Here is a 16,398-nt window from a genome sequence, read left to right as displayed (position 1 = left end):
AAATTAGCACAGTAAAATGGCTCCATTCAGCCCATTGTATTCGTATGACTCTTCCTGGCAACCAGACCATTTGACTCCAACTCACAAAGGGCAAAGAGAAAGGATAGGAGTCAGGAGGTCTTGCAAGGACCTAGCTCAGTCTAAAATTTATTTGGTAAAGTTAAAGGAAATTTCTAGGAAAGGTGCTAAGTTTTAGATATTAACATAGTTAATGTTCAAGTGTCTGTGCAGCAGGATAGGTTATAGTATATGAAGTTTGAGTGGTTTTTTTGTGGTTGCCCGCAATTTAACTTTCAACAGTGTGTGTGCACATAGGCATTCTGATGTAGATTCTACAACCATTTAGGTTTTTGTTTGATTCACAAGACAACACATTGTGGAATCTAAATTTGTAATAAGCTCCTCCCATTTGGAAATTTGGCATAGCTGACAGTAATAAATCATTCAGATGTTCACCTCACAAGTCCTGTGGAGCATCATGTATCTTCTGCAGTGTGTGTACAATACACTGAAAATATAATGAAGCTAGAACACAAACAAATCACTGAGGAGATGTTCTATATGAAAATTTACAAAAGCAGCGCTAAGATAGTGCTAAAGGTAGCACTAAAATAGCCTTCAAGGAAAGGAATGTCACTTGATAACTTAAAAAGAACCTCAAGTGAACGGCAGTAGTAGAGCAGGTGAGAAGGTTACAGAATCATTGTGTTATCGTTTTTCATGTGTTATTTTCATACATCAAGAAAACTGTAAAACTGAGACGAATGGAACTCGATTATGCTCATATAACTCCCACTTCCTCAGATGGTGTTGCATGCATGCACCCAAAGTTAGAAAGATTTTTTTGCCTAAAATATTTAAATGATGATAAAACAAGTCAGGCCAAGATCAAGTTTGAAATTTAGCTATGGACCTGAACCTTCTGAGGTTCAAATCCTATTCAATGCAAAGTGAAGAGTTGTTCCTCTAAATAAGATAATGGCACAGAACACAGCTTAATCGCTTTCTGGAGCTTCCCCAACAGTTATTATGCCTCCAAATTGAAGAAAGGATGGGGATGATTTCTCTGCCTGTCAAGAGCAGGCCATCTTCTCTGGATATTGATAAAGCTGGGGTGTCAAACTCATTTTGGAAGAGAGAACCAAACTCCATTTTTGATTATAGTAAGGGGTATACATTTAAAACTACATACTACCTTCAGTCTACAGCAAGATAGCAATGAGAGGTTTCCACAAAGATCCAGAGTAGAATATGGACTATTATTGTTTGTTGAGTAATTTATTGTCACATTCAATTTCACTGGGAAAATCTGCTCCCTTGTAGAACTGCTACAATTTTGTCCACTATTTCTCTTTCTTTCCCATCCTATTTTTCTGTTTCTCTCCCTATTCCCACCTCTCTGTGGGCTTGACTCTCACCTCTTCTCCCATTCCATTCACTAAAATGATCATCAATAAAGCAGTTCATGTTGACAATATAGCATTATCATTGGACTTTAAAGTTGACGCTCCAGTGAGATTAATATAGACAGGAGAGTTAAATCTAAGTAATTGTTTCAGGCTGTCTACAGACTCAAAGACATTTCAGCACTAGTTACATTTGGGAGGTCACTTTTTATTTTTAATAACAAGTTAGATTCTACACAGTCTGAATACATCAAATGGGCTGGATCTAGCTCACAAGCTGTATGTCCTAAAGCATTTTTGCCCATATCCATGGAGCTCATACAAATACTCCAAAGTTCATTTGCCTTGTGGGAGGAAAATACCTCCATGCCCACCATACTGGGTTCCAAATCCTGTTTCAAACTGGAGAAGATGAATACTCTTCTACACTATCAATATACTTCCCAGGAAAAAAAAGTAGCGTGTATCACATAAATGTGTTTGCCAAATGGTGTTACCTCTCTACTTATTTTATAGATACAATGGGAAAATGATATTATTTAAAAGGAAAAAGAAAATGATAGCTTTCCCAGTCCTTCACTTCTATTTACAGAGTACATTCTCTGAGACGCAGGATTTATCAAAGTATCACTTTTTGATAGAGCCCTTTTAAAACAATAGTGGCAGCACATCACTGCTGATGAATGATCTGTTTCAGGAAGAGGGAGTACTCTGTGAAAAATACATTTTGAATGCCTTTTCCACCCAATCATCCTAAAAAGTATCTTTTCCCTAGTATTTTTCATGATATGAATGGGGGTAAATGAATAGGAGAGAATAAACACACTCCTTACTACCGAGTACATTTTTTTTGTAAAAGACAGAAATTAAGTAACTCTGTGAGCCTGGCCAGAAGACAATTGTCCTTTTGGAAGGGAACACCAGTTATAATAGAACTGAAATTGGATTCATTAGTAAGCACCTATGATTCATGCAGTCAGAATGTTCAATGTGCTGAACATTCCCTTCACCTCAGGAGATAAACAACTGGAGGGTTTTTTTTGTTATTCAACTTCTATTTTTGGGTACAGAGGCAATCAGGAATGTGCCTTTAGCAAATTTTAAAAACAATTTAGAAAGTCATAAACCATGTTTGTAGGGATCTGTGGTATTTGCAGTGTTTACATACACACACAATACCTAGCATGATGATATTATGGGTTAGCTTTCACATTCCTGACTTTCTTTTCTAAAAAGTCTCACTAAAACTTGACTTTTGCCATATTAAGGAGAAAAGCCTGTGATGAGAGTCAGATACAGTAAACTAAATGCCATGCTTGTCCTTTTAAACATCACTTACCACATTTGGCTCATGTTTGTAATTACATTTCTGCAGCAACATAATGTTAATTGAGATGTGCCATCTCCCATCTCTGGGGTGTTCATGTTAACAGGATTCCTGCCAACCTCCCACAATGATGACAGCATTTATAGACAAAATTATACACAATACAATCCAGTTGGACCTACCATGCAGCTGAATAATACAAGAAAAAAATAGCCTTAGCCTAATGATGCAGTCTATTTCTGAATTGTGAGGCAAAGTTGCTACCATGCTATTTCTCATAAACTCAGATATCAGAAATGATCAGGCCTATATCTGAACTGCACATTTCATAATATAGTTAGTTCTCTTCTCAAATATATGTTACATTATTATATCTCATCATAGCACAGACTGATGTGAATATCTGCTCCTTGTTAAACTGTAATTATGACTGCAGACCATGATGCTGGTGCTTGCAGCTCTAGCAGTATAACTCTACATGGGGCATTTCATGACAAAAACTTCTGCTCTGAATGCTGAAGAGAAAACACATATATGATCATATCAAAAGCAAACCTCAGCTTCCAGTACCTGTTCAATAAATCCTGAAAAACCTGACAGAAATTAGAGACAAACTGGTGTCTCGCCACATGGTTCAAGTATAATAGTTATGCACTGAAGCAGTACTTACAACTAGAGAATATCAACGGGCAAGAATGTTCATCCATTGGGAAATTATGTAGCTGCAGCTGGCATTCTGCATTGATGGTGAGCCTGTGGAAAAACCAGGTAATTGTCACTATATATCAGCACAATGAAAAGTTAAAGGAACGTGGTAGGGTAATTGTTGGTAATTGTCCAAGACACAATTGAGAAATTTTGAAGCGTGGCCACAGAATTAAATGCTAGGAAATGGGTGAGATGGCTGTGTGTGATCAAACATGGAAACAGAGCTTTATGCAGTGTTGTATGGGTTTTGCTTGATATTACGCTGTAAACTTAATAGCCTGATCTGTGATATTCTTTCTCCCATGTTAGGCAACCATTTTTAAACTAGTTACTATCTACAGTTCTTATCAAAGAACTTTTAAAATGCATTTAACAAAGATATGCTCAATTAACATAGGTCAACACAAATGTTTGCAAAAAATCTCGACCACATTTTAAAGCGATGTTCAGAATGGTTTGCTAACACAGGGCACACTACAAATAAGGTCAGTTCTTCAATTACCATTAAGACAGGGGATTCCATCCATGAAACTACAAAGTCAGTCTATATATTTGACTAGATCATATCATATATTAGTTTTATTTGAAAGCTATTTTCAAGTAATGGACACTATGTTAACTTCACTGATGAGTTTGCCCAGCAAATGACAAATTTTAGGAAAACTAAGTAAAAGGTAAACAAACTAGATTTGAGAAGGTCTAGGTGCCTTAAATTTGGGCTGACAGCCAGAGAAATGTCTATCTTGTTTAAGCTCAGCTGTAAGTAAATTAGTTCTCTCTGCCCAGGAGTTTTAATTGTACAACAGGACAGGATTCCAAGGTTGCATGCACAAAAGTGGCCAGAGAAGAGGAGGAAGAGACAATGGACCTGGCACAAACTTGTACACTGTTTCTTGAATTTAGAAATTTAGTCAACTCAATGCTGTTCTTTCTGAGGCATCCACAGTGAAGAAATTGGAGATACTACAGCTGTCTCTTACCTACAGTTCTGTAGAGTCAATAGTCTGTGACAATAAAGACTGTGTACTTGTTGCTGAGTTTTATGTCCTAGCTGGTGAACATTAGGGTTTATAGAGTTCCTCCTACACAGAGGAAAGGTTGAGTGGTAAAACTGGAATCAGAACTCCTTGCATACATTTAAAATGCTCAGTTAAGCAAAGGAGGGCTGTAACAGGGTCAGCTGGATCCTGAGCACCCCGTGGCTTGCGTGGCTCTGCAGCATCCTCCCATCAGTCTTCCCTCTCTTCAGGGCTCCCCAGTTAAACTCCATGCAGATCTGTCTCAAAGGCCATTCTGGTAGGGATTTATTTATTTTCCAAAAACGGTGAATCAAAATTATAATAAAATTAGGCAATTACCCTGCTAGCCTTCGTCTCTGCTCTCAGGGGCATCTTCTCCTGTCTCTGGAAATCCCTGAAGTTCCTTCCTTCTCTGCAGTTCCTGCTACTCTGTCATCTCCCGCAGCTGGAGCTCAGCCTTCTGGCTCTGGCTTCTAGGCCCTAAACCCATCTCTCAGTCAGGTTCTCCTACAGGATACTTCTGTTTACTGCAGCTCTTCTCTGCCATAGATTCCTCTTCCTGTCCTCTGCTCTCCTCTGTCTCTTTATAGACAACAGCTGCCCTCTATCAGGCCTCATTGAAAGGCAGTTAATGAGACTCAGGTGGACTGGACCAGTTCCCTCTTAAAGAGCCCAATCCACCCTTTGACAAGGGCTAAACGTTTTTCTCATGAATAGCATACAATAAGATATTTTTGCAGTCCATGGGGCAGATTCTGTTCTCAGTGACACCTATAAAACTCAATTACATAAGTGAGGTTTCACAGGTGTAAGTAACAGTGCACAATTTGGTACAACATATGGCACAAAAAATTGGTAGATGAAAGGGGGGTGCATACAAAAACTAACCAAATGAGCATCTTTTCACATTCATCAAGGTCCTGTTTGAAAGCCCACTGAAGTGACTGAGAGACTTTCCATGTACTTCAGTGGGCTTTGGATAAAGCTTCAAAAGAGAAGGATACTGAAAGAACATGTAGGCTACATCTACCCAGCAATTAAACACCTGAAGTTGGCCTGGCTCAGCTGGCTCAAACTTGTGGAGCTCAAGCTGTAAAATTGCTGTGTAGACATTCAGGATTGGGCTGGAGCCTGACGTCTGGGATACTGTGAGGGGGGAGGGTCCCAGAGCCTGGGGTCTAGACCGAGCCCAAACATCTAAATAGCAATTTTTAGCTCCGCAGCCAGATCCCAAGTTAGCAGACCCAGGCCAGCCACGGCAGTACCACAGATCTTTTATTCCAGTGTAGACATACCCTCAGCGGCAATTTCCAGCTGTTGTATTCTGTTCTTGTTTGACCATCTGTAAATAGGGACACTTGTCATTGAAGCTCAGCTTCCATATGCAAGTATCATCAGTGTGACAATGCACTGAGGAGGTTGAATACAATCAGCGCAGCAACTGTATAGCATGGAAGATATATTTTACAGATAGATGGCTTGCTGTACAGGGAACCTTGTTTATTGTGGAATTCCACTTTTGAACAGTTTACTCCTCCACTGAATAAAAGCAATTTTTCTTTATTTGAATGCACCCTTTTAATGCAAATGTATACTTTATGGTATTGTCTTGCTTAGAAAAATTCAAACATATTTCTTCCAGTAGTTCCCCTTTTTGACAAAACATGATGTGCTATCTTCCAGTGTGACTTGTATATAGAAACTGTCATTGATGCTAGTATGCACCTAAACATGAGCATACTACCAGAGGAAGAATCTCTAAATATATATTTTGCATCATTTTTCCTCTGCAGAACTCAAAGCATTTTCATAGATTGGTAGAATGAGGCACAGAGTAATTAATTGACTTTCCCAAGGTCACATAGTAAGAAAACGACACAGACAGGAATAAAATCCAGGTCCTCCGATGTCCAATTCAGTGCTCTAAACAATGGATCAAGCTGTCCCCAGAGGCTCTGTTTAGTTCAAATATGCACCCAGGTGTACATCTGAATCTAATCTGAGCTAATCTGCTCTCCAAAATAGAACTGGTTGGAAAATGTTTTTTTCCCTTCCCTCTGAAAAATTTCAACAACATTGTTTTTTTCTTATTATTTGCAGAAGTTCTTCTTTCTTTGTTTTGTTTTTTTTAATGCAGTAGTGAATGTAAAAATCTAAAACTGAAAATGTTTGTTTTACTTGGAACAGCAACCCAAAAGATGTGCATGTGTTCTTATGAAAAGACAAAAAATGGACAAAAAATGATGTTTCATGCAAACTTCTGTTTTGTCAAAAAGCCATTTTTCATCAAAAATATTTTGATTTTTTCCCCCAGCTCTACAGTAAGCCAAGTCAGGAAGTTTTATAGGAACTACTTCTCTTGTAAGATTTCTGGGACTACATGCTTCTGACTGGATTACAAACACTGAGAGAGGAACCTTTCTTGTAGAATTTTGGCACTTCTCCTTTCAGTTCCTGAATATGGAAGTGAAGAAAGGCACAAAATAAAGTTTTAAAAAGAATAAGCAAGCTTTTTTAACCTAAAAAAATGTTTTAGCTTGGGGCTAAGTTTGAATTTTGGACAAATATTCATGTCATTTCTTTTACACTGCATCAATTTGCCTGTCCCTAAAACATATTTAAATATAAGTTAGGAAACAGTTAAAAAACAAAACATTTAAAAATACTCTGCAGAAAAAGAGACCAAATACTTTCAGCCACACACTCCTACTTCCTACCTTAAAGTATACAAGATTTTTCCATCATTCCATATTCTCAGAAGCTGATTGGGTGTAGTGATCCAATGAGCTTCTGCTGTTTTAGAATTTCGGAAGATAGTGTCTGGTATCCATATCAATCCAACCATATTGCTATTTAGAGTCAGTATTTTCACGGTGCTGTTGAATCGAAGGCGGCTGTCTGTCCATGTCTGAGCAAAAAATATATCAATTTGGTATTCCTGTAATAAAAGCACAACATAAAAACTGAAGTTGGTTCCATGTATTCCATTTATATTTGGTCTTTGATAGGCTCTACTTAAAGGGCCGTAGCCTCAGTCAGTGTAACTCAACATAGCTCTTGTCAAGATTCCCTCCCCACTCTGAACTCTAGGGTACAGATGTGGGGACCTGCATGAAAAACCCCCTAAGCTTATTTTTACCAGCTTAAGTTAAAACTTCCCCAAGGTACAAACTATTTTACCTTTTGCCCTTGGACTTTATTGCTGCCACCACCAAGCATCTAACAAATATATAATAGGGAAAGAGCCCGCTTGGAAACGTCTTTCCCTCCCCCAAAATCCTCCCAAACCCTACACCCCCTTTCCTGGGGAAGGCTTGATAAAAATCCTCACCAATTTGTATAGGTGAACACAGACCCAAATCCTTCGATCTTAAGAACAATGAAAAAGCAATTAGGTTCTTAAAAGAAGAATTTTAATTGAAGAAAAAGTAAAAGAATCACCTCTGTAAAATCAGGATGGTAAATACCTTACAGGGTAATCAGATTCAAAACATAGAGAATCCCTCTAGGCAAAAGCTTAAGTTACAAAGAGACACAAAAACAGGAATATACATTCCATTCAGCACAACTTATTTTATCAGCCATTTAAACAAAACAGAATCTAAAGCACATCTAACTAGATTGCTTATTAGCCCTTTACAGGAGTTCTAACCTGCATTCCTGCTCTGGTCTCGGCAAAAAAACCACACAGATAGAGAGAACCCTTTGTCCCCCCCACCCCCAGCTTTGAAAGTATCTTGTCTCCTCATTGGTCATTTTGGTCATGTGCCAGCGAGGTTATCTTTAGCTTCTTAACCCTTTACAGGTGAAAGGGTTTTTTCCTCTGGCCAGGAGGGATTTAAAAGTGGTTAGACTTCCCTTTATATTTATGACAGCTCTATTAAAATCAATGGATCTATGTTGATTCATACCAGCTAAGGATCTGGTCTTATAAAGTTTTTTTGTTTGTTTGTTTTCATTCTCAGAATTAGTTTACTTTAGGAGAAAAAAATAGAACAACATGATCTCCTGCATTGACCTTTTGGCTTAGCATGCTCTGCCCCACCACACAGTCCTGACCATCCTTCTCTGTGTGAAGTCGGGCAAGTCACAACTGCACAATATATCTGTAATGGCTTCCCTGCCTCTGTGTGAAAACAGAGACTTTAAGGAGCTGCTGTATGATGAAACAGGTGTTTGAGATTCCAGTAGCATTAGATAAATATGGCTAGTGATTAAATAAGTCATCTGAAGAATGACAAATTGTGTGGAACATGGCATCCATACACACACACATTAATTGTTCGTTTCTAAACTGTTAAGTGTATAGCCTACAGCAGAAAGATACCAGGATCAGATACTCTTTTTTTCCCCACAGATACCTCATGTATTACAAATGCCAAGCACCAGAACTCTCTTAAACTGACATTAATATGCTAATCCAGATGCTACAATCTTTTCTATAGTAACATTTTATTGCCATGTTTCTGTTACTAAGTTGTCATAATAAGGGTGATAAAATAGAAGTTAAACACATGCACACACACACATGTGTGAGCATGTGTATATATTATTACATACAAAAATCTTTAACAGATAGATATTTAAGTTTCAAAATCCAGTACTTAAAATAACAGTTCCACATCTGCCTGTGCAATCTTCATTCTGCATCCTGGTGCATCCAACCTATGCACTGAATGATGGGAGGATCTTGTGGGAAAAATGTGATTATATAATTAAAGACTTTATCATAATGCATAAGCATAAAGGGGCAAAATTAAGGGTTCCTGGTCAATATGGCAATTCCTTGCTTGGGACTTTGTACATTAATTAATTTTCATTTAATGTAGCTTTTTTGCATGAAGGTTCCTTGGTGAATTTTTTTTAAAAGAAAAAGATACAAACAAATTCTATTATGCACAACTGTAACAACTTATCATGTATTATTAGCAGAATTTGTGCCATGAATTTATCCTAGTATTCTAACTGTGTTCTGAGAGCCATCTGGTTACTCTGCATTATTCCTGTAATTACCCTCTTTTGCAGGCCATCCTTCCAGAATTGATGTTATAACACCAGAAAACCTTATTCATTGACACTATTAGCTGAGAAATACACTCGGGAACTCTCACCTTTCCATGACGAATGATAGATGGATATGTAAGAATTCTTAGCATGTATAGGAATAGCAGGTAATATATCACCTTATGACTTGCAGCATAACTAACAGTCCCTAGAACCTTTCTAGCTGTGATTTTTCTTTTTGATTAGCTTTATTTTCAGGGGTAGGACAAGAGATTTGATGCTGAAGGGGACTTATTTTCATCTTGGTGGGCAGGGAATTGTGCATCTCTGCACATTGAGACAAGAAAGTATATCAAAGTATCTAGCTCACACTGATTGTTATTTCTATTTTTAAATACATGGGAAGTGCTCAAAAATTACAGGGATGAGGGAAATAGTCATAAAATGACCGACCTATATATTTATAAATGTTCAAAAATTATTGTTTTCTCACTTTGCCATTGTTGCAGAGAATGGATTATTCAGATTATGTTCTACTATTTGCCCCATCTCTGCCAGCTCCTCATTGCAATAACCTGGAGAAGAGAGGCTTGATACAGATATGGAATATGCTAGACATGGCCAAATGTATAGCAGCTTTCTCTGACTGCTGAGCTAATGGAACTGTTCCTTTAGCTTGCAAGCAGAGGCCAGTATTTATGGAGCCAAAGGCTATGATGCCACATATATACAGCTGGCTAATGAGCGTGATGTATTTATACACAACAATGGATTGATGCAAGATGTTCATATCTGAAGATATGTTATATGAAAAGAACGCTTATTTTGATTGCCAAATTATTTCTAAATTTAGGAGAAGCTGTAATTCTCTTTTGGGATATTATTCACACTTAGGATTTTGCTTATTCAAAAGGAGAGACAGCCCTGAACTGTTTAATTAATGTCCACCATACTTTTCTTCCACAACACACACATTCCTTCTTTTTAAGTAGTCTAGGAGGTAAGGTAGTCCAGTTGGCGTTTTCTGTTAAGTACTACATTTAGAACTGCCCTTAGAGGTTATTCAAAATACGACTCGTAAAGTGCAGGCCTGGGGTGGGCAGATTCAACTCCATTTACTTGAATGTGTTGTTTATACCAGGGCTGAATTTAAGCCTGTGTGCATATATAACTGCATTGCATCCTCTAATAATAAAACATGGCCTATTGTTTTAAATGTGCCTCTCTGTCCTATGCTCAGCTTGAAATGATTTATTTAAGCAATATCACACAACAACTCAGTAAACAGCATTTTCCTCCCAAACATTTTTCGTAACAATTTAGTTCTGTTTAAAAGTAACTCATTACTGATGCAATGTACTATATTTGATAATAAGGGGTAAACAAATATTTACATTTGATATCTGAACTGTAATCTTCACCTTTTTCTTCATCCATTAATCCCTTTAAAAAAGGATACTAGATCAGTACAGCCTTTACATTAATCATTATAATAACCTCAGCCTTCATCCAAATGGTGAATGGGGTTTGCTATTTAGGTATTCCATTTTTGAGCAAGAGACAGAGAGGTCAATTTTGAAAGCTGGGTGTATAAAATTAGGCTCCTTTGCCCAGATCCTCAAAAGGTATTTACTTGCTTAATTCTCATCGATTTCAATGGCAGTCAGGCACCTAAGTGCCTTTGACAATCTGGCCCTAAATTTTAATTTATAGGCACTTGCACATAAATGGTTTGATTTTCATAGATGCTGAGTTTGTCTCTCCCAGCAGTCAATAGACAACGTGCGTTGCAGCGTGGAGGAAGGGTGCAATGGCCTCTGAACCATTTAAACTCCACATAAGGACTGTGCATGGAATCTGCTCAGCGTGCACTCACAGGTGATACTTGCGTATCCATTCCATGCCACAGGAAGGGGCTCCATGCTAGACCCACGTAGGAGTAAGTATTTGGGCCATAATGTATGAAAAGACAAGGATCACTTTCAATTCACGGGTTTTACCTTTCAGAGGAATGCATAGGTCAATTGTTTTATAGAAGTAATACTAACAGTTTGGGTATTTTGGCAAGAAATAATCTTTATCTTAAGTTCTGTGTAAAATCTTCTGCCTAGAAAATCTTAATGGGAACAGGTTTCTTTGTAACACCAATACTTGACGAATGAAGAAATAGAAAGCAGAGAAATCAATCTCACCAATTACGGTTGGAGGCACATCAATTTTCCAAGCACATTTCTGAGATGTTACCTATGCAAAAAAAAAAAAAACAAAAACCCACAAAAAACCTTCTTGCCTGTTCACAGATATAAATAAACTTAGAAATTTTGTACAGTAGGCCTGCTCCTGATTACTTATTTATGAATTACAGAAGTAGTTTGTACCCCTGGGTGTGAGAGGCCCGTAGGGTTAGAGAATGGGAGGCCCATAGGGTTAGAGAATGGGAGGAAGGTCTTGAATTCTTCTCTCTGGCGCTGGTAGGGTAGAGAAGCAGGCCCAGATCCTCAATGGTATTTATGCTTCTAACTTACATTGAAATCAAGGGAAGTTAAAAGCCTAAATATCTTTGAGAATCATCATAGATATCATTGTAGTGGATTGATTAATGTGCCTTTCCACCTAGTCACAACAGGAGCATGATGAGAAAGGAAGGGGAGATATGGTGGTTGTAGAAGGAGTAGATATATGTCTGGGGGAGGGACAGGGGGATTGACACTTTAGTGTATTAGATGCTCTAATGTGTGAGGCAGGGAATTATTGAAAAGTATTTTGTGGGTAGGTGGATTGGAAAAAGGAACTTCATATTTACAAATCAGACCAAACATCTGTTTGTTTTCTCATTCTCAAAGGAGACATAGAGAGGAACTCTTAAAAATACTGCACATTATTGAATGCCCTTGGTCCTCACTTGGGAAAATCTAAGACCACCAATCTTCCATTTGCAATGCTTGGTTTCACTCATAAAATGCATGGAAACATCTAGAAAGACAATATGAGATCTATCTTGCCAAACACATAGAAAAAAAAGTGTAACCATTTTTGGCAAAACACTAAAAATGTCCAACAACACAGCTGTTACAGCTAGTCATTCCTGAGGGTCCCTTTTTGAGTATCCAGTGCAATAGCTGTCTGTCCGAGGTACTTATATGGCCTCCATCATTGTAGTATCTGAGCACTTCACAAGCTTTAGTGTATTTATACTAACTGTACTGTGAGGTTGGGAAGTGCTATGTGAATGGGCCTGAAGGGGTTAATGAGAGCTAGTGGGCTCAATCAGCATTGCACCGCTACACATGCACTAGGCTTCAAACATGGTGGGAGGAGTTAAAAGGACTGAACATGGCAATTCAGGCCTGACTAGGAAGAAGAGTAGATCTCTGGCACTCACTCAGTGAGAGGAGCCTGGTGGGAGTCAGGGAGCATAGTGGGCTATTGTCTCTCCCTGAAGGAAGGTAGGTCTACAACAGGGAGCCCAAAGCAGTTGGAAAGGAGCAGCAAGAAGTGAGTTTAACCGGGACTCTGTGAGGAGGGGCCTGCAGGGAGCACGGAATCGCCTGTTCAGTCAGGATCTGCCCTGCAAGGGGAGTGGAGAAAACTCTCTCCAGGTGGAACCAACTGGCTAACAGGAACTGCAGCTATGCAGTGAGCCAGTGGAAGAGGCTGAGAAAGAATGGGGCTGATACACTAGGAGTGCAGGAAGAGGCTGAGGCAAAAACCCAAGAAAGGCAAGATAGGAAGTGGTCCAGGGAGGCAGCCAGAGGTCTGTGAAGTCAGGCCTTGATTATCTGTTTAAGAACTGGAACCCATTAGAAAGAGAGCCTAGGATGCCCCACCATTCCACCAAGAAAGGTGGAGTGGAACGCCCCTCCTGCAACAAATGGTAAGGACTACTGAACCCCCGATAAAACGGTAAGTGCCGAGGGTCCTATATGAAGTTGATGGACACTTATTTGTTGGACTATTGTTACCCCAGAAGTGGTGGGAGTCTGTGTGACTCGGCCGAAGGCCGAGTTGCAAAAAGTAGCTGACTACCACAGGGCTAGAACCGTGGTCAGCAGGAAGCTCTAAAGGAGGAGAGCCTGCTGTGCTATGCCCAGCCACCTTGGGGTACACTTGCTTGTGAATCATATGCTTACATCCCCCTTTTTACAAACTGGAACTGACACACAGAGAAGTTAAGTGATTTTCCCAAGGTCACACAGGAAATCTACAGTAGAGCAAGGAATTTAATCCAGGTCTCCTAGTTCCTAGTGTAGTACCTTTTAACTACTGGACAATCTTGCATCTGCAGACCTTCAGTGGCCACTTTCAAGTAAACAAAATTACTGAATGTCCAAAAACATTTAGATATCCCCTACAAGAAGCAAAAGATACAGTCTCTGCTCAAAGGGCATGCAATCTAAATGTAATATGACACAAATCAGACCCATAAACAAACATGCGGGTAAGGGGGTTAGGAAAAGCAAATTCATAGGTGAAAATAATACAGTTACTTGTGAGGTCTACACTTATCAAAGTTTTTCCTGTGATTTAAAATACACCCCCCCACCATGGGTCTTGATTTTGTTTTTAACCAAGTTAGGCTTGTGACTGTAAGGCAATATACATTATTCAGACAACTTCCTGGAAAAATTGCTAAAACTGGTCAGCTGTAAGTGCACTTTCTAGACTTGCATTTGAGGGAATTGCATATGTTTAACTTGTTTAAAAATCAGACCAAACATCTGTTTGTTTTCTCATTCTCCAAGGAGACATGGAGAGGAACTCTTAAAAATACTGCACGTTATTGAATGCCCTTGCTCCTCACTTGGGCAAATTCAAGACCACCAAGCTTCCATTTGCAATGCTTGGTTTCACCCATAAATTGCATGAAAGCATCTAGAAAGACAATATGAGATCTATCTTGCCAAACACATAGAAAAAGTGTTACAGTTTTAGGCAAAACACTAAAAATGTCCAACAAACCAAAATACCCCAATATCATAACTGAAAATACACTGTTAACCATATCAATTACTACAATGCTGTATTTCTAACAGAGAAAATATTAAGTTTTGATACATTCCAAATAAGCCACTTCATTCAAGGTAACAGAAAAGTATATTTGCAATTGCTTCCCTTTCAGATATGTACATTTTGCCTTAGATAAACACTTAACTCGGCATTTGTAGTATTTTCTATATTTACTGTAGGGTATACTTATGAAAGACTGAGGAGATATTAGCTATCTTAGACACGTTTTTAAGGATCCCTGCTGTTTTGAGTGAGACCGACAAAAGGCCAGTTTTCCAAAAAGTTTTTCGTCTGCCCTTCAACTGTGCATATGCACAAAATTTGCTTAGGCAAGATTGTGATCTTGTGCATTCACCTGTTAGAATCTATACATGCAAACCACTTTTATGCACAAATGTATACATTCAAGGAGGATTTGTGTACAGAATTTCTGTCATCTGACTGCACATACGGATGGTGTGAAACTAACTTCCCATGCACACCCACAAATAAAGGCCACATTTTGAAGATATAGCTCAGTGTCAGGGGTTCAACCAAAGCCTCTTTCTCAAGACCTCTGTTTCCTTTAGACAATTTTCAGAAAGTCATTAATACACACACACGTATAGCAATTAAATACCCAAAACACAATTCTTAAGTTACAGTCCAAAACTATCATGTTATTTAAAACCAAAAGAAATGTAATTCCTGTACAATACAGAGATAATAAAACATGAATTTTACAATAATGAATGTGGAACGTTTGATCTCAACTGTAATTCAAAGATAATGATATTTAGATAAAATTATTCACTCTCCATTTCAGCTTCAGAAGTATCTACTCTAGTATTACATGATTCCACAGGTACAATGCTATGAGGTAAATTTTGGAGCGCAATATGCCAAAGAACAAAAAGAAGTTCTGCAATTACTCCTGTGATCTGATTACTTTGATATAAATACAAAATCAGAGGAAGGGATTAAAACAAATGCAGCTTCTGTGTGGAGGGAGGGGAACCCTGCAACGTTAATGCAATTTTCCTTTATTACTAGAAATGTAATAGGTAATATATGTAGGTGATTACACAGGTACTCCTGATACACCTATATACCCTACTAATTACCTGCCTCACATTAGAAGTAATTGTTGTAGGGATTTTTTCAATTTACTCAGAACTGGGAAGCTGTTTGTTGCTATGGAAACACTCCCACCTCTATATTGAAGCAATAGTTCCCCTCCCAGTTGCCATAGTAATAGATTGCAACAGGTTCCTCTTCACACCACAGCTGCTGTTCCTCTCTGCATTGCAGCTTTGGTCCTCACAGCTGTTAATTGCCATTATTATGCTGGAATCCAGCAGAGTTGTCTAACTAGATGTAAGCAGGGGAATAGACCTGCTATTGTGGGGAACTTTCCTGACTTCTGCACTACTCTGGTGAAGTGGGCTAGCGAAAGGATCTGAGTCCTCGCTCCCACTTCCTTTACCCAGTGGCCTCCCTGCCCTTGAGAACTCCCCTTCCACTCTCCTGTTTGGCAGAGTCCTCGTAACCCCAACAAGGCTGGGTCCAGTATTCCTGGGGGGCTTGACCCTCCCAACCCTGCTGCAGTCACCTAGGACAGGGGCTAGGGTGTCCCCACTCCGGGGTACTCTCTCTGCACTAGGCACTTCTCTGACCCGCTGACCATTACATACAAGTTAAAGCAAATGTAAGTTATTTAATCAACAATTTATTTTAAAAAGAATAAGGAAAAATGGGAACGGTTAAAGGAAACACATCACCCCACTCTGTGGCAGGGAACTTCACAAACAGTGTCTCTGGAACATCAGGGCAGTTCACAGTCTGTTCCTTGTAAGGCCCAGGCCCTGGCTGTGCTGCAGGGATGCTGTGGGTTGGACACTCGCTCTGGTGGTGGCCACAACGCTCTAGGTGGCAGGGCTCTTCTTCC

General features: G+C 39.0%; 1 protein-coding gene across 1 annotated transcript in view; it reads right to left on the bottom strand.

Moving 5' to 3' along the window:
- Window positions 1-16,398, bottom strand: part of GABRG3 (gamma-aminobutyric acid type A receptor subunit gamma3) — a 530,598-nt gene that overhangs the window by 222,717 nt on the left and 291,483 nt on the right. The window contains exons 4-5 of the mRNA XM_084610241.1: window positions 7,178-7,398; window positions 3,404-3,486 (exon numbers count right to left, since the gene is read on the bottom strand). Of these exons, the coding sequence (XP_084466367.1) occupies window positions 3,404-3,486; window positions 7,178-7,398 (304 nt within the window). The remainder of the gene's footprint in view (window positions 1-3,403; window positions 3,487-7,177; window positions 7,399-16,398) is intronic.

Source organism: Lepidochelys olivacea, assembly GCF_965140295.1.
Source record: "Lepidochelys olivacea isolate rLepOli2 genome assembly, chromosome: 1".
Taxonomy (NCBI): Eukaryota; Metazoa; Chordata; order Testudines; family Cheloniidae; genus Lepidochelys; species Lepidochelys olivacea.
Note: the sequence above shows the minus strand (reverse complement) of the source record. Positions and strands in the feature narration are given on the sequence as shown.